Source organism: Pseudophryne corroboree, chromosome 9 (assembly GCF_028390025.1).
Source record: "Pseudophryne corroboree isolate aPseCor3 chromosome 9, aPseCor3.hap2, whole genome shotgun sequence".
Classification (NCBI taxonomy): Eukaryota; Metazoa; Chordata; class Amphibia; order Anura; family Myobatrachidae; genus Pseudophryne; species Pseudophryne corroboree.
Window position 1 is genome coordinate 62188299 of NC_086452.1, and position 21112 is coordinate 62209410.

Here is a 21112-nt window from a genome sequence, read left to right on the forward strand (position 1 = left end):
AGGTGGCAGGACTCTTAACAGTCCAACACATGTAAAGGTCAGCCCCACCTCCCCAAGGTAAGGGGCAGGTTCCTTAGGCAGTGGGGCCCATCCTGCTCTCTGCACTGTTATCCAGCAAACATTGCACTAAATTTCTTGGTTGGGAAGGGGGGGGGGGGGGTGCTGCTGCAGGGGATAACTCCTTGCTGGTCTGGTCAGCAGTGGGCCCCTTAGGGCTAAGGGGTCCAGGTGCAATGTACCTGCTTCACCAGGGGTTACAGTGAGCCGGAACAGGGTAGAACTGCATTCCGTCAGTTCCACTTGGAGACTGAACGCAGTTCCAGCTCACCCCACCAGATGTGACCCGGTGCCGCACAGGGAGATGCTGGGCGCCCGCTGAGATTGTGTTATCAGCGGCGCCTGGCTCTCCCTGCATAGTGGAAGTCGGCAGCAGGAGCTGAGCACTGAGCTCTGGCTTCTGGCTCAGTGCGCGCCGAGAGACACACGTCATGACGTCTCTCATAGTGCTGGGGAGCCGGACGCCAGGAGATCACAGCAGTCGGACATGGGAGCAGGGCTTGGCAAGTATGGTGGCTTTTTTTATTTTTAAACGTGTGACTGTATAGCGCATCTACTGGGGCAAGCTACAGTGGGGGCATGACTACATGGGACAAGACTACACAAGGAATAAAACTACAGGGGCTAAACTACTGGGGGCATTACCACTGGGAGGCTAAACTAAAGTGGGGGTAAACTGCAGGGGCTAAACTACTGGGGGCATTACCACTGGGACGCTAAACTAAAGTGGGGGTAAACTGGGGTCATAACTGCAGGGTGCTAAACGACTGGGGGCATTACTACAGGTGACTACTACTGGGGCATTGTAATCGGGGCACCACTCCTGGGGACATAAAGGGCACTACTACTGGGGGCATTGATAAGGGGCACCACTACTATGAGCACTACCAGTACAGTGGACATTGCATAAGGGGCACTACAACTGTGGTCATTGTAAAATGGGTGCTACTGCTATGGGCATTGTGTATTAGGGGTGCTACTGTGGGTATTACTATTGTGTAACCAGGCCCCTTTATTGCATGGGCACCGGGGGGCGAGTTCCACCACCTCTCTAGGACCACTTTAAGCACTGTGCCTCACCAATGGTAGTTCTGCCCCTGTTGAACAGTGAATGTACTTGTGCTAAATAGTTCGTGAATGCTTTGATACTTTAAAGAACACAGAAAATGCATTTGTCAAACCAGAGTTATTTATTTGTTTTTGTATAAAACAGTTTCACTTTCCCTGCTCAATGTGATTTAAGGAAGAAAAAAAAAAAAAAAAAAAAGTTAAAAATAAATACAACTTTATAAATAAAACATAAATAAATGTTCTAATTAGACATTGAAATTAAACACAAAACAGTTTTATTAGCCCCCACAGAAGTCTAGTGGGGTCAGTACCAGGAAAATTAACCTGAAACTAGCAGACATTTCAACAAAAATGGAAAGGTGCGAGACATCTACTGGCAATTAGACAGATTTTCCGACCCCTCGATATGTAGCGTTTTGAAAACACACATTAGGGGTGGTGGGGGTGTGATAACTTAAAGTGCCGTTATGATTTCAGCACCATTTAAAGGTTATACAATGGTGCTTGGGATTCACAAATTAAATCCTCTGAAGGGTCTTTGGTAAAGGATGTCAGATACATTAAAGCAAACTAAAAAAGGTGTTACATTTTTGGTGAGAAGACAAATGACTATGGAGATTGCCTAGAACAGCAAGCTCTGAAATAAAGTATACCTTTGGTAGTAACTTAGTGCGATAGTGGGTGGGTAAACATATGTAAGACTGATAAAAGGGCATTTGAGCAGACTAAAGACTAGTTACGACTCACGTCCAGTCACCTCTCCAAGATGCATACCCTCCAACACTGCCGTGCCAACAACCAGTACAAATTTGTAAAGTGGGTGTGGCCACTAGTAAAGGGGGTGTGGTCCTGCGATCTCCCATAGGAAGGAATAGGATTGGGAGATGCCAAAACACAGTACAAAGCCCTTTTTGGCCGGTACAGACCATAATCAAACAAAAAACAAACAAACAAACAAAAAAAAAACCACTGTACTGCACCAGCCAAAAAAGGTACAGAGACAAGGGGAACAGTGATCCTCCAATCAGATGATGGCTTCCTGTGACTCCAGCCATTGTTAAACTACCACCACAGTGCAGGACTTAGTTCAGACTGAGAACCAGAAGACTATTGTATATGTTCACATACAGTCTCATGAACAGCCGGTTATCTGCTGCAGATGTAAGGCAATCTTTTGCAGGCAACATCCTTATTGAATACACATACAGCAAAACATTGCACAAAACAAGGAGGGGGGAGAGCCAAGTCCTACTGATCACACAGGAGCAGCTGCTGGGAAGAGTCGCCCAATAAACTTTGGAATGTTTCAAAGAGGGGCAGCCCCCAGCAGCTGGTTCCATTGTGCAACGGTCACAGGCTCTGATGAATGGGGGAGGGGGCACACGTTAAACAACCACAATGACATAAGACCTACAGAGAAGGTAGAGGCAGCATGGCAATAGCTCAGCTGAAGTTTAGATGAACGCGACAGGATTAATCCTGCCACTGAGCTGCCTCAGACCAATGATCGGCTTAAGCCTATTAACAAGGCTGTATCAATGTCAGTGGGTTGATATTCCTTTTTGGAACATGCCAGACACAGAACAGTCAAAGCGGAGCAGCTGTCCCAGATGTGTTCATCCCATAACCCAGATAGTGGTAAGAAGCACCTTACACGTGGCACCAGTGTTTACCAGGTGAAGATACAGTTCGCTAGTAGGTGATTAGTAGATTAAAGTGTTCCGCTACAATTGGTAGGTTCAGGTTTCAAGCACCAAAATGCTCACATGAGCCACTGGATTGTATAATAGGAGTGACGGACCTGTAACCAGGCACAGGCCTCTCCTTATAACATAATTCCAAGTTAATTATCCAGACAAGAGCACAGACCACTGCCTTGTATCCCCAGCAGAAGTGTCCAGTCCGCTAGATGGTAAAGTGCCCCCTTATCAGTCACTGGCATCACACATGGAGGACGCACTGCAAGGATGACGTTTAAGACTCTGCTTTCTGCTGGAGGAGTTTCAAAGTATATTTTAAGCGGTGGAACATATCAGAGCTGCAGCCGCTTTGCTGCAAGGAGTTGAGCAGGAACGTCTGGGAGTTACGGTCCCGGTTAATGTAAGTGACCAGGTAGACGTCCTGAGGTTTGCTGAGAATGAGCTTAGTGTGATCGTTGTAAAAATTCACCTGTTGAAAGAACAGAAGACATATTGAAGATGTCAGGGTTTAATTCTAAGAAAATATGAAGCACAGTTTACTGGTACTTCCTATCCCTATGGAGATCACTAGCTAGTTTTACACGGCAATCCAGATTTCAGTACGGGTTGCTGAAGATGGGTTTTGAGCCGTGTCACAGCAGCTTGAAATCCCTGTTTACATGGCAAATGGGATCTGGTCGGATGACACAGATCATCCGCTATACTTATCCAACCATGCTTGCTACCCGGGTTGAATTTACTAGGTCAACCTGGTTATTTGGGCAGTGTAAAAGGGGTATAAGTGAAAGCTGCAGAACCATCCTACCTGAAGGGTTCCATTGTTGAAGAGCATCAGCAGAGCATGTTCTGTTTTCACCCACTGCAGGAGCAGCAAGAGGGGCTGGCTCCCCTCATCGTGACATGGGAGATCCCCACCCTGTGGGCACAAAAACAGGTTATAGTCACCAGTGCAGAGTTCAATAGATTACGCTGCAAGCTGCAGAGTCCTCCATTACAGGGAAAGTTCAGTACAATTTCCAAAGTAGCCTCAAACCTAATTTATCCTAAATCCCATGCACTTGTGGTGCAGCATTCCTGGACTTAACACTAGAAACTGGTCACCAGCAATATGAACACCTGCTCTCACCACACCTAGAGACTGCAGTTGGCACGTCAGGCTTCTCTTGATACTCTGTATACCTTAATTGTGCCTTACATACACCTTTAATTTGCTTTTCTGGTATGACTTACAGCAACACCTCACCCAGACATTACAGATACGGAACTTATGCAAAATAGGTTACTGCTGCCAGTTACATCACTCAAGACTAGCGACACACTGAAGTCATCCAGTTTCACTTCCAGTATTCTAGATGTGACGTTACTGGGTATTACGCAGAGCAGCAGGAAGAGGTAACATGCTCAGATTTGCATCTATCCAGCCTTTCAGAAATAGCCATGTAAAAATAATCACTGTATTTGCAATGCAAATGTGCATCAGTCAAATAACCCAGCCAGGCATTTTAGTAACCCAAGAGGAGCCAGCTGGCTTCGGAAACAGTGACTGAAAGGGCATCAGCACTACAAAGTCCCTGATTACACCAGAGTGAATACAGAGGGTCTCTACTCACCTTCATAAGGTTTTTCTCCATGTATGTAGCAAAGTACTGCAGGACGTTCATTTGGCCCTGGAGCTGCTCTGGCACCGCCGTAACAGGGAACACAAAGTGGCGGCTGTTTGTCAGATTATAATGGACGTTCCTGGGAAAGTGAAAACAAAAATGGTCCATGACAAATATAATGCATCAGTTGCTATAGCAGGCCTTTTACAGACTGTTTGCGTTTAATTCAAACTTTAGATTATTCTACTGACCTGCGGTTTGCCGGTAGCACCATGTGTGTGCCATTATTGAAGAGGACCCCGATGCAGCGGTTGGACAGCTGGTAGCCAAACCCATACTTGTTTGAGTAATCCACCCATTTGCTCACCCAAACAAAATTATCATGTCTGGAGAGAGGTGTTGCCTTCCCCTCACCTGTGGACAAAAATAAACAGTTAATACACAAATCTCCCGCTCATGTTTGTTATGCTAGTTTGCGTCACCAGCTGTTGTAGAACTACAAATTCCAGAATAGCTGGAAAGCCACAGGTCGCCTATGGAGTACAGCAAGTTTAGTTAGGAGGCTGCATTGGCTCGTGGGGGAGGGGGAGAATCATGATTCTTCTGGTATTTACAGAATGACATGGTCCTGCTATTCCCTGCAGGGTATTACCTGTCGGCATGGAGGACAAACAGTCTTTGATGACTTCGAGAGCAGTTTCCATAACGCCCGATGCAGTAATGCAGTCTTCCAAAGCTGTAGAGAGACAATTTTAGCAGCTATTACATACGTTCTAAACAGCTGCATTACAGAGCCAATGGTCATACAAGCTGTATAGTGTCACGTCTTACCATCACTGCTAACCAGGCTCCCACGGATTGACTGAGAGACAGACTTCCCAGAAGCCTCTTCTGTTAGAGTTTCTACAGGGCTGTAAGTACCACTTAGGACATGGCCAGCAACTGGGGCAACCTGTCGGCACAAAAAAAATTTACAAAGTCAATTCAATAGTCTCCTGAATATAGAGACTTTAACACCAAGATGCCAGGAAGCTATAGTAACACTGGTCAACACCAGACTCTTAAGCTGGGTACACATCAGGACGGTGTATCCCAGCCATCCTAACAGTCTGTATGATATCAAGCGCATACTGTACAGTTGCGTGTACAGCCGTGAGATATTGTTACCAGACGCATTTACCCGCTTGTCATGGTCAGTGAGCTTGTCCCATCTGAAGCGCAGTACATCCGCTGGGACAACCCTGCTGACTGGGAGTACGCAATCACAGGTACATACTGAGCAATAAGGACAATATATTGCTCAGAGCTGCATCCGTATGATCACCTAATATATACCCAGCCTTAGGCTCCCGGCACCCTACAATTATTCATAAAACCTTTTAAAGTATCGTAGTCTACAAGACCAGAAGCAGCAAGACCAGAAGCGGTCACTTAACGTGCATCCTCGATGACCATTCTATTCCCGACATGATACCAACCTCATTGCCATCCACTGTTTTATAGCTCAGCTGTCGGCAGATGGACGTTTTCATCAGACCAGTCACCAGCTTAGAGATTTCTTCCTTCTCCACAGAGGCTCCTTTCTTAGCTGCAGGAAAACCAGATGTTTCAGATACAAGAGAAAAAGGTTTTCCTGAACCATACAAGTCTATTCACAACCAAGCAGGATGTCAGGAGACAAAGGCTGCTTGACTGCAGAAAAGCCTCAGGTTTAACTTAGCAGCCGTGTCTGCAAACACAGAAGTCCCTGCATCTGTGTTCTGAGAAGGCTTGAGACAAGGTCACATACATTTCCCAATTCTCTAGCAACAGTCAGGGTACTGGCTTAACAGCTCAGGGATCAGAGAACATTTCACAGATCCCCTGCGCAATGCCCCATAATGAAGTGAAGGCAACCTACCTTTGGATTTGCTTTTGCCAAACAAACTCTTAGCAACTTTGGTGAAGAGGCTCTTGGCAGGGTTTGGTGGATGCAGTTCTGGGACCATCACACAACTACTAGGTGGCAGCTTGTCTGGAGTGTAACTCTGCATGAGAATATACACCGAATTAAGTCAAATCCTTTCCCTGCTTTACTTAAGCCATCAGAAACCCACGAAGGGGGTAAACTCACCTTTGTGAAGAACTCATGCTCCAGGATTTGGTCCAAAGTTAGACGCTCACTGGGGCAGCGCTTCAGGATCGCCACTATGAGCTGCTTAGCCGCAGAAGAGAGACAGGCTGGCAGGGTATATTTCACCTGCTTGATGCAGCGGTAGGTTTCTTTCAAATCTGAAGTTTCGAACGGAGGGGTTCCGCAGAGCAAAGTATACCTGGGAGGAGACACAAGGCTTTAGCTATCCATGTGCCAATACAAACCACACACACTCAAAGACCCCTTCGTGGGACAAGGGACAGCAAACATAATGCATGCCAACAGAACATTAACGAGAAGTTTAACTAGTAACCACTTGTAATGAGGTCATGGTAAGCCAATGCTATTTTTGTTTAGTAATTATAGTTTGGAAACCAGGGGGTGGGAAATCGGGGTATAGATGGAGGCTCTCTCTCAGTATGCATAGACACAATGTTACATGATCCACTTAACACCTATGCAAAAAATAGGTCAGGAAGCCACAAGAGAATGTGACACTAGAATGTTTATTCCAGAGAGATTTGCCGTGTTCACTAGATGGAATGAAGTGCAGACATTAATGATCTTTACACCAAAGGACACAGTCAGGAGCTGCAGATTTTCCAGGTGCAGATTGTGCTCCATACATTTAATACACACAAAATACAACAAACAGCTTAACGCAAGAACTATGGCTGAGTTGCATAACAGATACAGTAATGTCACCGGTTTCCTGTGCGACATTAAAAACAAGAGATGCAGCTGGTGATTAATTTCCACCCAGGCCTGGCCACAGAACCCACATGGTTGTTTTTTCTAGAATATAAGCACCTTTCTCTTTTACTGAACAGCTTGAAATATGATCAATGATAAAAGGCAGCAAGACTCACATAACACATCCCAGGGACCAGATATCCGATTCCGGACCGTGGCCATGCCTGTAGAGGACTTCGGGGGCCAAGTAGTTTGGAGTTCCACAGATTGTTCTAGATAAGAAAATAGGCAGTTACAGCAGAATAAGTAGGTTCAATCTTTAAAGATGACACATCATACTCGCCAGGGCCATAAAGAACACGGTGCAAGCTATCTTAAACCAGTCAATAAACCAAGAAAGGACGTGCCACTCACTTCTTCCTCTGATCTGGTGGCTCCAGTCTGGCAGCCAATCCAAAGTCACCAACTTTCAACTCCATGTTATCATTGATGAAAAAGTTACCTACAAATATTAAAAGGAAAATTAAAATATAAAATATTTAAGGATTTAAAGGTGACCCAACAGTCAGTACAGAACAGAGGCTGATTACATTATATACCTAGTTTGAGGTCCCGGTGAAGAATGCCTCGCACATGCAGATACTTAAGGCCAGAAATTATTTGCTTGAGGTAATACCTCACTTCAGGTTCCAGAAGAGTATGCCGTGCCTTCCAGATGTGAGCAAGAGACTGCAAATAGGAAACACACCCTTAGTGTTAAGCCCCAAAGGCAAACAATCCGTGCTAATTCTAGTCAAAAGATTACTTTTGAAAGTGAACCAGCTATTGAAATGTATTCAGTGACATTCATAACACTTAATGTGGTTGCTACACTGAACTGTAGGTATGGAATCTTACATTTACTGCAGTCATGTCATTAGCGAATTACATTAGAATATATTTAAAAAGCTACTTCTGACCCACAAAAGAGAGATTATATATATATATATATATATATATATATATATATATATATATATATATATAAAAAAAAGCAGCAGCACTACATACATACATACGAGACTAATACAATACAGGGAATATATATTTTCCATGTTACTGCAACATTGTTCCCACCCCAATGTATGAATCAGCCAATCCACACAGTGCTTTGCTGCACAGCAAGTCTGGCAAGCTGCCACTGTATTACAGAAGCTCCTCCCTCCTAATATGGCTGCCTACTGCAGAGGAATAAGTACACTACATTGGGGCTCCACTGACTTTAACAATGTTTTCAGCCTGTAACCAACATGGAATGTGTTTGTTAGGTCGACCCACCAATTACAGATGTATCCACATATATCTTTGCTATATCCCACCATGTATGTCTTGGTGTAACATACTATAGACTCAGATTAAGCCATGCCTTGTGATTTTTCTTAACTTGCTTCTTTAATATGTTAGTTACTTTATACATATTCTATTATGGCAAACAAAACTTTTAAAATCCATCCACTCGTTACTCGTGAAAAACAGCTTAGCCATGTTTTACATGTGCCAAATTTAGCAAATTAACAAAGATGTAAGTGGACACAACTGTAGGTCAACAAGCAGTAAGTAGACACATGGAAAAAGGTCAACACGAGTTTTAAAATAAGTGTTTTCTTCGTAAAGTGACCAGGAACCGCAATTAGTGTAGTTTCCTCACACAGGTTACCATTACCAATCGTGTTCCACGTGGATCGAAAAGTCAACCTAATGCTCATGTCGACCTTTCCAGGTGTTGACTTAAATGCATGTCGACCAATACTGGTTGACCTAAGGACTGTACCCCAACCACTGTATCCACTGAAATACTAGCTATAGAGGGCATGTCTGACAGACATAACTACGGAACCAGCTGTACAGTGAGAGCCTTTGTGCACCAGACGTCTGTATGTGAAATCTGGAGAGATTCATAGCTACAGAAAGGGATGGAATTTATTTTCGGACACAAAATATTACAAAGAGCCTTCAGAGTCTGCACAGCTGGTTGTCATTTCACTTGAAGACAGGTTAGATTACATAGTCTCTGCATGGTGGGGGTGGGGTCATGTGGAGCCGTGAACTTCACAAAGGGGTATATGGGAACAAGCCGCTACCACCACCACCTGGTGAAATCGTACAGAGGACGCACTGGAATAAGTGCAGCAACTTTCCCTGCAGAATTAATCTCCCGCCACAGCATCCCACGGCTGGTTTACACATAAGCGGCAGCGTTTTATTCCCACCACCTTGTGAAGCTAAGAAGTACAGTCATTGTGAAAGTAAGCAGGAAGCTACAGCTAGATGCTATAAGGCAGATTTACAAAGCTCAGGAAGCCGGGTGCTGTATACTAGATGACAGATTCCAGCGTCTGAGTCAGGCAAAGGAGTAACAGCAGAACCTCATGTGCGGAAGCCATTACTCTACAGGCCCCAACAGGACACCTGAGAAAGGTATTCCCATAACAGATACTCACTTTGCGGCTGCAGAGTTCAAGAAAGATATAGATGTTTTCAGAGTCCTCGAAGTGGTGAGAGAACTTCACAACGTGCTTGTGATGAAGCTCTCTATGGAGATCAATTTCATTTACAATCTGTAGGAAAAGAGAACGAGTGAACATTGACTTACTTGCCCAGACTACCAGACTAACGTGTCCACACTAGGTCCTATTGATTGGGAAATACAGTATGGAGTTCAGAACCTCATCTGTTTTCAGGGACAGTTTTCCTGTGTCATTGTGGGGGAGCAAACACCTCTGCTGAGAATATACAGATTATAGCTACTACATGTATGACCCATAACTACAGGCGTGTCCATCTCTGCTTTCATAAGAAGCAGAGGATGTGTAAAGGCGACCGGAACCCTTTGAACACAAAGCCTTTTATTACCATGTAAATATAATATTACAGGTCTATAAAACCAGAGCCACAGTCAGCAGATTGTAAAGGGCTATTAACCTTATAATGGCCAGAGGCTGGGCTGGATTTGGGGCTGTTCTGTCATCTTCGTTTGGTTTCATGCCTGATTAAGATGAGGGTCACGTCACTCACCTTCTCACGCTGGTGAGGTTTGGAGACGCGGCTGTGTGGAATAACTTTCACAGCGTAGCTCTTATTCGTGGAAACTTCCGTCATTTCATAGCATCGAGCAAATCCGCCCTGAAAAACCCAACATGTCATCAACATGTGTAAAATTCACTACAAGTGCAACTTAATATTATTGAAGGGTTAAATTGGCATCATAGCATATAGGGAGCAGTGTCCAAATAGAGCAGCGGTGTGGAACCTTTGGCCCTCCAACTGTTAAGCTACACATCCCAGCAACAGTTGTAGTATTGGCAAACGGCAAAACTGTAGTAGGGCATGCTGGTATGTGTAGTTCAACAGCTGGAAGACCAAAGGTTCTCCACCCCTGATAGAGTGATGTATTTCACAGATGGGTGGTGACTGACTGCTAGAGGAACAATGCAAGAACTATGAGAAGACATTAAGTCCATATGTAGACATAAACATGATTATACATAGAATTATCAGTTTGTCAGTATTGTATGGTAATGTTTAATACAGCAATGCACTACAGCATAAATCCAACATTCAGCCAAGCACTGGGGTAAAGGATGAACCAGGACTTGTTTGATTGTCACCCTAGGGTGACAGACACCCCATTATAGATCCTTCCTGCAGTCTGATCCTAATATAACTTAGGATGCGAGAGCTTCCGCTGCACTATTTATAGAAAGCTCTCAGTCACTCATGTTGGTAGTAACAAGACCACGTCTATTCACTAGCCACACAAGCACTGAATCATTTCCTCATATCGCAAGAGTGACCGCAGGCTGTCCAAGGCAACCGATTAACAGCCACCCCGTACTATTAGCCTCTGCTGAACAGGAGACTGTCTCTGTGATCCCAACCAGCATTTGTCACACACATTGCAGGAGAGGAGGCTGCACAACGCAGACTGACAAAGGGACAGAAAAACGGGGCCATGTCCGTATACTGGCAGCAAGCTAAATCCTGCTCAGGAATAGTCTGCAGTATTCTTCTGCCACAGAATAACCGTAAAGCCATCTAAGGAGTGCAAACAATGCATTTATGGCATTTCACAGGTTTCACAAGAGGATAAGGAACCCAGGAATGTAGTTCACCTCCTATTGACAGGCTGGGCCAGGAATGTAGCTCACTGCCAATAGACAGGCTGGGCCAAGATCAGGTAGAGAGAAAGGACATGACTCAGGGAAGGTGTCTGCAGGCTGAGAGAAGGGTAACTAGGAGGATGCCAGTAGTGTCAGCCTGCCAGCTACATACCAACAAATGCACTCACTACAAATCCCTCAGACACTGCAACCTAGTCACACTGAGCTCATTCACCGCCAAGTGTCATTCTGCAGAATAATGCATTGCTGGGCTCAATCACTGAGGTGTTAGCCGGTAACCTAGAGAAACACCTGGTGACCTGCTGCATAATAGCCGTCAGGAACCATAAATACCAGCTATGGATGCAGAACCACAACAAAGGGCAAGTGGCTTTGCAGGATACAAACCCTGCCTGCATGCAGGGAATTTATACTCCGATAGGGAATATTCATGAATCTGTGCCCCATGCATACAAAGTGCACAGCCACTGACGTAATATTAACAAAGCAATTAAGTCACTGATGCAAAACATCCAGAAAGCTAAAAATCAACACACTTGCCAAGTAACCATCCTAAAACATAACAGCCACTGGCTAGGACGATTCGCATACAGCCAATCGGAAACACCGCAGAGACCAAGGACAAGCCTGGTGGGTTCAGAGGATTAGAGCAGACATTGATATTCCAGGCTCGTCCCCAGGACATTCACTGCTCAAGGGAGGCAGACTACCAACGGCATTAATAAAGCTCCGACACTATCCATCACGCTGTACAGCTCTGCACAATATCATAATTACTAAAATTATCCACCACCAGGAGAGGAGCCAAATAGGAGGCTAGGCTCTGCAGACAATACTCAGGAACCAGCTGTCAATCAAAACATATAGAAGGGGTTCTGCAGCAGGTTGTGGACAGTGAATGAGATTACAGTAGTGCCATCCATAGAGTGTCTGCAGTGGCATTGCCCCTAGACCCAGAGTAAGGTTTTGTGATCAGCAACATAACATTGAGTCTTGTGGTGTCCCTTTACACAGCAGCCCCCAATGTTCTATTGCATTATATAGAAATATTTTATCACATGGTGGGTCAGCTAGGCATAAGTGTACTGATAAAGAGAAACTCCCACAGCAGTCACATAACCCAGGAGCACAAGCCTCACCCCAAACAATATATAGATAATATAATACTGGCCCAGCAGCCCCCACCACTTAGAGAACACACCATAATAATGGGCCTGGAGCCTCCTTGTGCCCAATAGCTCTTTCCTATACGCAGCAGATCTGCCCTGCATGTACAGGTAATAGAAAAGGTCTGGGGTCTCATTGACCAGCAGCCCCCTCCTGTATATACAGATACTATAATAATGGGTACAGGGCATCTCACTTTGGCCCACATCCCCCTTCTGTAAAATAATAATGGGTCAGTGCAGGAGCGCTCACCTTTCACAGCAGCCATTTCCATACAAGTATTATTATAGGTCTGGGGTCTCACCATGCCCAGCAACCCTGCATATACAGGTGATAGAACAACAGGTCTGGGGCCTCACCTTGCCCTGCATATACAATATAATAATAGGTCTGGGGTCTCACCATGCCCGGCAGCAGCACTGCATATACAGGTAGTATAATAGGTCTGGGGTCTCACCTTGCCCAGCAGCCCTGCATATACAGGTAATATAATAGGTCTGTGGGGTCACCTTGCCAAGCCCTGCACATACAGGTAATATAATAACAGATTTGGGGTCTCCCCTTGCCCAGCAGCCCTGACCTGCCCAGCACATGCAGGTAATATAATAATGGGTCTGGGGTCTCACCTTGCCCAGCAGCCGTCCCTTCCTGTAGCTCCGGCCGCTCAGGGGGTCTGTGATGATCTTGCAGGGGCTCTGGTGCCCGACTCGAGGGGGATCGGGCTTGGGGACAGCCAGCAGGCTGGTCTGATAGGGATGTGACTGGATATAACACGCAGACTCCATGACCGGTTCCAACCATCCAGCCTACACCCAAAGCTCAGCTCCACTGACTGACTCCCCGCAGCCGCACTGCACGGAGCTTTTATCAATGGGAGGGTGGCTGACGTCAGACGCATGCGCAGTGCCCCCCGTGAGGCGTGGTCTGGCAGAGCAGCAGCAGGAGAACCGAGGACCGGAGCCACGTGTCTTCTATTCATTAGTACTAGTCTAGTATATACTGGCAATATATACTACTCTCACATACACACACAGCACAGGGCTCAGCCAGCGGCTCCCTACATCCATCCTCTGTGCAGTGAGCACCCCACACCCACCCTCACCGCTCCCTACTCCCTCCCTCACCGCTCCCTACTCCCACCCTCCCTTACTGCTCCCCACTCCCTCCCCGCTCCCTACAACCTCCCTCATTGCTCCCCGCACCCACCCTCACCGCTCCCTACTCCCACCCTCCCTTACTGCTCCCTACTCCCACCCTCCCTTAATGCTCCCCACACCAACCCGCACTGCTCCCTCCCTCACTGCTTCCTACTCCCACCCTTGCTTTCTGCTCCGCACACCAACCCTAACTGCTCCCTACCCTCACCATAATTGCTCTCTACACTGATCCTCACTGCTCCCCACACCCACTCTCTCTGCCCCCTACACCTATCATTACTGCTCCCTATACCCTCCTTCTCTGCTACCCCCACTCACTGTCACTGCAACCTACACTCACTATCATTGCTCACTGCACCCACCCTCACTGCTTCCTACCCCCACTGTCACTGCTCCTTACACCCACTATCATTGCTCACTGCACCCACCTTCACTGCTTCCTACCCCCACTGTCAATGCTCCTTACACCCACTGTCACTGCTCACCACACCCACTGTCACTGCTCCCTACACCCACTGTCACTGCTCCCTACACCCACTGTCACTGCTCCCTACACCCACTGTCACTGCTCCCTACACCCACTGTCACTGCTCCCTACATCCACTGTCACTGCTCCCTACACTCACTATCATTGCTCGCTGCACCCACCCTCACTGCTTCCTACCCCCACTGTCACTGCTCCTTACACCCACTGTCACTGCTCCCTACACCCACTGTCACTGCTCCCCACACCCACTGTCACTGCTCCCTACATCCACTGTCACTGCTCCTTACATTCACTGTCACTGCTCCCCACACCCTCTATCACTGCTCCCTACCCCCACTGTCACTGCTCCCTACACCCACTGTCACTGCTCCCTACACCCACTGTCACTGCTCCCTACACTCATTATCATTGCTCGCTGCACCCACCCTCACTGTTTCCTACCCCCACTGTCACTGCTCCTTACACCCTTCCTCACTGCTCCTTACACCCACTGTCACTGCTCCCCACACCCACTGTCACTGCTCCCTACACCCACTGTCACTGCTCCCCACACCCACTGTCACAGCTCCCTACATCTACTGTCACTGCTCCCTACACTCACTATCATTGCTCGCTGCACCCACCCTCACTGCTTCCTATCCCCACTGTCACTGCTCCTTACACCCACTGTCACTGCTCCCTACCCCCACTGTCACTGCTCCCTACACCCACTGTCACTGCTCCCTACATCCACTGTCACTGCTCCTTACACCCACTGTCACTGCTCCCCACACCCACTGTCACTGCTCCCCACACCCACTGTCACTGCTTCCTACCCCCACTGTCAATGCTCCTTACACCCTTCCTCATTGCTCCCCACACCCACTGTCACTGCTTCCCACACCCACTGTCACTGCTCCCTACATCCACTGTCACTGCTCCCCACACCCACTATCATTGCCCCACTGTCACTGCTTCCTACCCCCACTGTCAATGCTCCGTACACCCTTCCTCATTGCTCCCCACACCCACTGTCACTGCTCCCTACACCCACTGTCACTGCTCCCTACATCCACTGTCACTGCTCCCTACACCCTTCCTCACTGCTCCCCACACCCACTGTCACTGCTTCCCACACCCACTGTCACTGCTCCCTACACCCACTGTCACTGCTCCCTACACCCACTGTCACTGCTCCCTACACCCACTGTCACTGCTCCCCACACCCACTGTCACTGCTCCCCACACCCACTGTCACTGCTCCCCACACCCACTGTCACTGCTCCCCACACCCACTGTCACTGCTCCCTACATCCACTGTCACTGCTCCCCACACCCACTGTCACTGCTCCCCACACCCTCTATCACTGTTCCCTACACCCACTGTCACTGCTCCTTACACCCACTGTCACTGCTCCCAACACCCACTGTCACTGCTCCCTACATCTACTGTCACTGCTCCCTACACTCACTATCATTGCTCGCTGCACCCACCCTCACTGCTTCCTACCCCCACTGTCACTGCTCCCTACACCCACTGTCACTGCTCCCCACACCCACTGTCACTGCTTCCTACCCCCACTGTCACTGCTCCCTACACCCACTGTCACTGCTCCCTACACCCACTGTCACTGCTCCCTACACCCACTGTCACTGCTCCCCACACCCACTGTCACTGCTCCCTACACCCACTGTCACTGCTCCCCACACCCACTGTCACTGCTCCCTACATCCACTGTCACTGCTCCCTACATCCACTGTCACTGCTCCCTACACCCACTGTCACTGCTCCCCACACCCTCTATCACTGCTCCCTACACTCACTATCATTGCTCGCTGCACCCACCCTCACTGCTCCCCACACCCACTGTCACTGCTTCCCACACCCACTGTCACTGCTCCCCACACCCACTGTCACTGCTCCCCACACCCACTGTCACTGCTCCCCACACCCACTGTCACTGCTCCCTACATCCACTGTCACTGCTCCTTACATTCACTGTCACTGCTCCCTACACCCACTGTCACAGCTCCCTACATCTACTGTCACTGCTCCCTACACTCACTATCATTGCTCGCTGCACCCACCCTCACTGCTTCCTACCCCCACTGTCACTGCTCCCTACACCCACTGTCACTGCTCCCTACCCCCACTGTCACTGCTCCCTACACCCACTGTCACTGCTCCCTACACCCTTCCTCACTGCTCCCCACACCCACTGTCACTGCTCCCTACACCCACTGTCACTGCTCCCTACACCCACTGTCACTGCTCCCCACACCCACTGTCACTGCTCCCTACACCCACTGTCACTGCTCCCTACACCCACTGTCACTGCTCCCCACACCCACTGTCACTGCTCCCTACATCCACTGTCACTGCTCCCTACACCCACTGTCACTGCTCCCTACATCCACTGTCACTGCTCCCTACATCCACTGTCACTGCTCCCCACACCCACTGTCACTGCTCCCTACATCCACTGTCACTGCTCCCTACACCCACTGTCACTGCTCCCTACATCCACTGTCACTGCTCCCTACACCCTTCCTCACTGCTCCCCACACCCACTGTCACTGCTCCCTACACCCACTGTCACTGCTCCCTACACCCACTGTCACTGCTCCCCACACCCACTGTCACTGCTCCCTACACCCACTGTCACTGCTCCCTACACCCACTGTCACTGCTCCCCACATCCACTGTCACTGCTCCCTACATCCACTGTCACTGCTCCCTACACCCACTGTCACTGCTCCCTACATCCACTGTCACTGCTCCCTACATCCACTGTCACTGCTCCCCACACCCACTGTCACTGCTCCCTACATCCACTGTCACTGCTCCCTACACCCACTGTCACTGCTCCCTACATCCACTGTCACTGCTCCCTACACCCTTCCTCACTGCTCCCCACACCCACTGTCACTGCTCCCTACACCCACTGTCACTGCTCCCTACACCCACTGTCACTGCTCCCTACACCCACTGTCACTGCTCCCCACACCCACTGTCACTGCTCCCTACACCCACTGTCACTGCTCCCTACACCCACTGTCACTGCTCCCTACACCCACTGTCACTGCTCCCCACACCCACTGTCACTGCTCCCTACACCCACTGTCACTGCTCCCCACACCCACTGTCACTGCTCCCTACACCCACTGTCACTGCTCCCCACACCCACTGTCACTGCTCCCTACATCCACTGTCACTGCTCCCTACACCCACTGTCACTGCTCCCTACATCCACTGTCACTGCTCCCTACATCCACTGTCACTGCTCCCCACACTCACTGTCACTGCTCCCCACACCCTCTATCACTGCTCCCTACACCCACTGTCACTGCTCCCCACACCCACTGTCACTGCTCCCTACATCTACTGTCACTGCTCCCTACACTCACTATCATTGCTCGCTGCACCCACCCTCACTGCTTCCTACCCCCACTGTCACTGCTCCTTACACCCACTGTCACTGCTCCCTACCCCCACTGTCACTGCTCCCTACACCCACTGTCACTGCTCCCCACACCCACTGTCACTGCTCCCTACCCCCACTGTCACTGCTCCCTACACCCACTGTCACTGCTCCCTACACCCACTGTCACTGCTCCCTACACCCACTGTCACTGCTCCCCACACCCACTGTCACTGCTCCCTACACCCACTGTCACTGCTCCCCACACCCACTGTCACTGCTCCCTACATCCACTGTCACTGCTCCCTACACTCACTATCATTGCTCGCTGCACCCACCCTCACTGCTCCCCACACCCACTGTCACTGCTTCCCACACCCACTGTCACTGCTCCCCACACCCACTGTCACTGCTCCCCACACCCACTGTCACTGCTCCCCACACCCACTGTCACTGCTCCCTACATCCACTGTCACTGCTCCTTACATTCACTGTCACTGCTCCCTACACCCACTGTCACAGCTCCCTACATCCACTGTCACTGCTCCCTACCCCCACTGTCACTGCTCCCTACACCCTTCCTCACTGCTCCCCACACCCACTGTCACTGCTCCCTACACCCACTGTCACTGCTCCCTACACCCACTGTCACTGCTCCCTACACCCACTGTCACTGCTCCCCACACCCACTGTCACTGCTCCCTACACCCACTGTCACTGCTCCCTACACCCACTGTCACTGCTCCCCACACCCACTGTCACTGCTCCCTACATCCACTGTCACTGCTCCCTACACCCACTGTCACTGCTCCCTACATCCACTGTCACTGCTCCCTACACCCACTGTCACTGCTCCCTACATCCACTGTCACTGCTCCCTACATCCACTGTCACTGCTCCCTACACCCACTGTCACTGCTCCCTACACCCACTGTCACTGCTCCCTACATCCACTGTCACTGCTCCCTACACCCACTGTCACTGCTCCCTACACCCACTGTCACTGCTCCCTACACCCACTGTCACTGCTCCCCACACCCACTGTCACTGCTCCCTACACCCACTGTCACTGCTCCCTACACCCACTGTCACTGCTCCCCACACCCACTGTCACTGCTCCCTACATCCACTGTCACTGCTCCCTACACCCACTGTCACTGCTCCCTACATCCACTGTCACTGCTCCCTACATCCACTGTCACTGCTCCCCACACCCACTGTCACTGCTCCCCACACCCACTGTCACTGCTCCCCACACCCACTGTCACTGCTCCCTACATCCACTGTCACTGCTCCCCACACCCACTGTCACTGCTCCCTACATCCACTGTCACTGCTCCCTACACCCACTGTCACTGCTCCCTACATCCACTGTCACTGCTCCCTACACCCTTCCTCACTGCTCCCCACACCCACTGTCACTGCTCCCTACACCCACTGTCACTGCTCCCTACACCCACTGTCACTGCTCCCTACACCCACTGTCACTGCTCCCCACACCCACTGTCACTGCTCCCTACACCCACTGTCACTGCTCCCTACACCCACTGTCACTGCTCCCCACACCCACTGTCACTGCTCCCTACACCCACTGTCACTGCTCCCCACACCCACTGTCACTGCTCCCTACATCCACTGTCACTGCTCCCCACACCCACTGTCACTGCTCCCTACATCCACTGTCACTGCTCCCTACACCCACTGTCACTGCTCCCTACATCCACTGTCACTGCTCCCTACATCCACTGTCACTGCTCCCCACACTCACTGTCACTGCTCCCCACACCCTCTATCACTGTTCCCTACACCCACTGTCACTGCTCCCCACACCCACTGTCACTGCTCCCTACATCTACTGTCACTGCTCCCTACACTCACTATCATTGCTCGCTGCACCCACCCTCACTGCTTCCTACCCCCACTGTCACTGCTCCTTACACCCACTGTCACTGCTCCCTACCCCCACTGTCACTGCTCCCTACACCCACTGTCACTGCTCCCCACACCCACTGTCACTGCTTCCTACCCCCACTGTCACTGCTCCCTACACCCACTGTCACTGCTCCCTACACCCACTGTCACTGCTCCCTACACCCACTGTCACTGCTCCCCACACCCACTGTCACTGCTCCCTACACCCACTGTCACTGCTCCCCACACCCACTGTCACTGCTCCCTACATCCACTGTCACTGCTCCCTACATCCACTGTCACTGCTCCCTACACCCACTGTCACTGCTCCCCACACCCTCTATCACTGCTCCCTACACTCACTATCATTGCTCGCTGCACCCACCCTCACTGCTCCCCACACCCACTGTCACTGCTTCCCACACCCACTGTCACTGCTCCCCACACCCACTGTCACTGCTCCCCACACCCACTGTCACTGCTCCCCACACCCACTGTCACTGCTCCCTACATCCACTGTCACTGCTCCTTACATTCACTGTCACTGCTCCCTACACCCACTGTCACTGCTCCCCACACCCACTGTCACTGCTCCCTACATCCACTGTCACTGCTCCTTACATCTACTGTCACTGCTCCCTACACTCACTATCATTGCTCGCTGCACCCACCCTCACTGCTTCCTACCCCCACTGTCACTGCTCCCTACACCCACTGTCACTGCTCCCTACCCCCACTGTCACTGCTCCCTACACCCACTGTCACTGCTCCCTACACCCTTCCTCACTGCTCCCCACACCCACTGTCACTGCTCCCTACACCCACTGTCACTGCTCCCTACACCCACTGTCACTGCTCCCTACACCCACTGTCACTGCTCCCCACACCCACTGTCACTGCTCCCTACACCCACTGTCACTGCTCCCCACACCCACTGTCACTGCTCCCTACATCCACTGTCACTGCTCCCTACACCCACTGTCACTGCTCCCTACATCCACTGTCACTGCTCCCCACACCCACTGTCACTGCTCCCCACACCCACTGTCACTGCTCCCTACACCCACTGTCACTGCTCCCTACACCCACTGTCACTGCTCCCTACATCCACTGTCACTGCTCCCTACACCCTTCCTCACTGCTCCCCACACCCACTGTCACTGCTCCCTACACCCACTGTCACTGCTCCCTACACCCACTGTCACTGCTCCCTACACCCACTGTCACTGCTCCCCACACCCACTGTCACTGCTCCCTACACCCACTGTCACTGCTCCCTACACCCACTGTCACTGCTCCCCACACCCACTGTCACTGCTCCCTACATCCACTGTCACTGCTCCCTACACCCACTGTCACTGCTCCCTACATCCACTGTCACTGCTCCCTACATCCACTGTCACTGCTCCCCACACCCACTGTCACTGCTCCCTACATCCACTGTCACTGCTCCCTACACCCACTGTCACTGCTCCCTACATCCACTGTCACTGCTCCCTACACCCTTCCTCACTGCTCCCCACACCCACTGTCACTGCTCCCTACACCCACTGTCACTGCTCCCTACACCCAC

The 21112-nt window shown here is 50.2% G+C and overlaps 1 protein-coding gene across 1 annotated transcript; it reads right to left on the reverse strand.

The window, feature by feature from the left end:
* Positions 1-1373: 1373 nt before the first annotated feature.
* PLK3 (polo like kinase 3) lies at positions 1374-13442 on the reverse strand. Its single transcript, XM_063939449.1, has 15 exons — positions 13210-13442; positions 10311-10418; positions 9737-9853; positions 7856-7985; positions 7671-7758; positions 7433-7528; positions 6543-6741; positions 6330-6456; positions 5908-6017; positions 5261-5381; positions 5082-5165; positions 4681-4843; positions 4439-4568; positions 3634-3744; positions 1374-3297 (listed from the first exon to the last, which is right to left on the reverse strand). The coding sequence occupies exons 1-15, from the start codon at positions 13366-13368 to the stop codon at positions 3103-3105; spliced, it is 1938 nt and encodes a 645-aa protein (XP_063795519.1). The 5' UTR covers positions 13369-13442; the 3' UTR covers positions 1374-3102.
* Between the last annotated feature and the right edge of the window lie 7670 nt (positions 13443-21112).

Bases quoted from the DNA above. Each gene is read 5' to 3' on its own strand.
- PLK3 (XM_063939449.1), bottom strand. From the start codon at position 13,368: ATGGAGTCTGCGTGTTATATCCAGTCACATCCCTATCAGACCAGCCTG. The intron at 7,986-9,736 runs GTGAGTATCTGT...TCCTATTTGCAG, and splicing joins TTGAACTCTGCAGCCGCAAA to TCTCTTGCTCACATCTGGAA. The intron at 6,742-7,432 runs GTGAGTCTTGCT...GTCTCCTCCCAG, and splicing joins TGGTCCCTGGGATGTGTTAT to GTATACTTTGCTCTGCGGAA.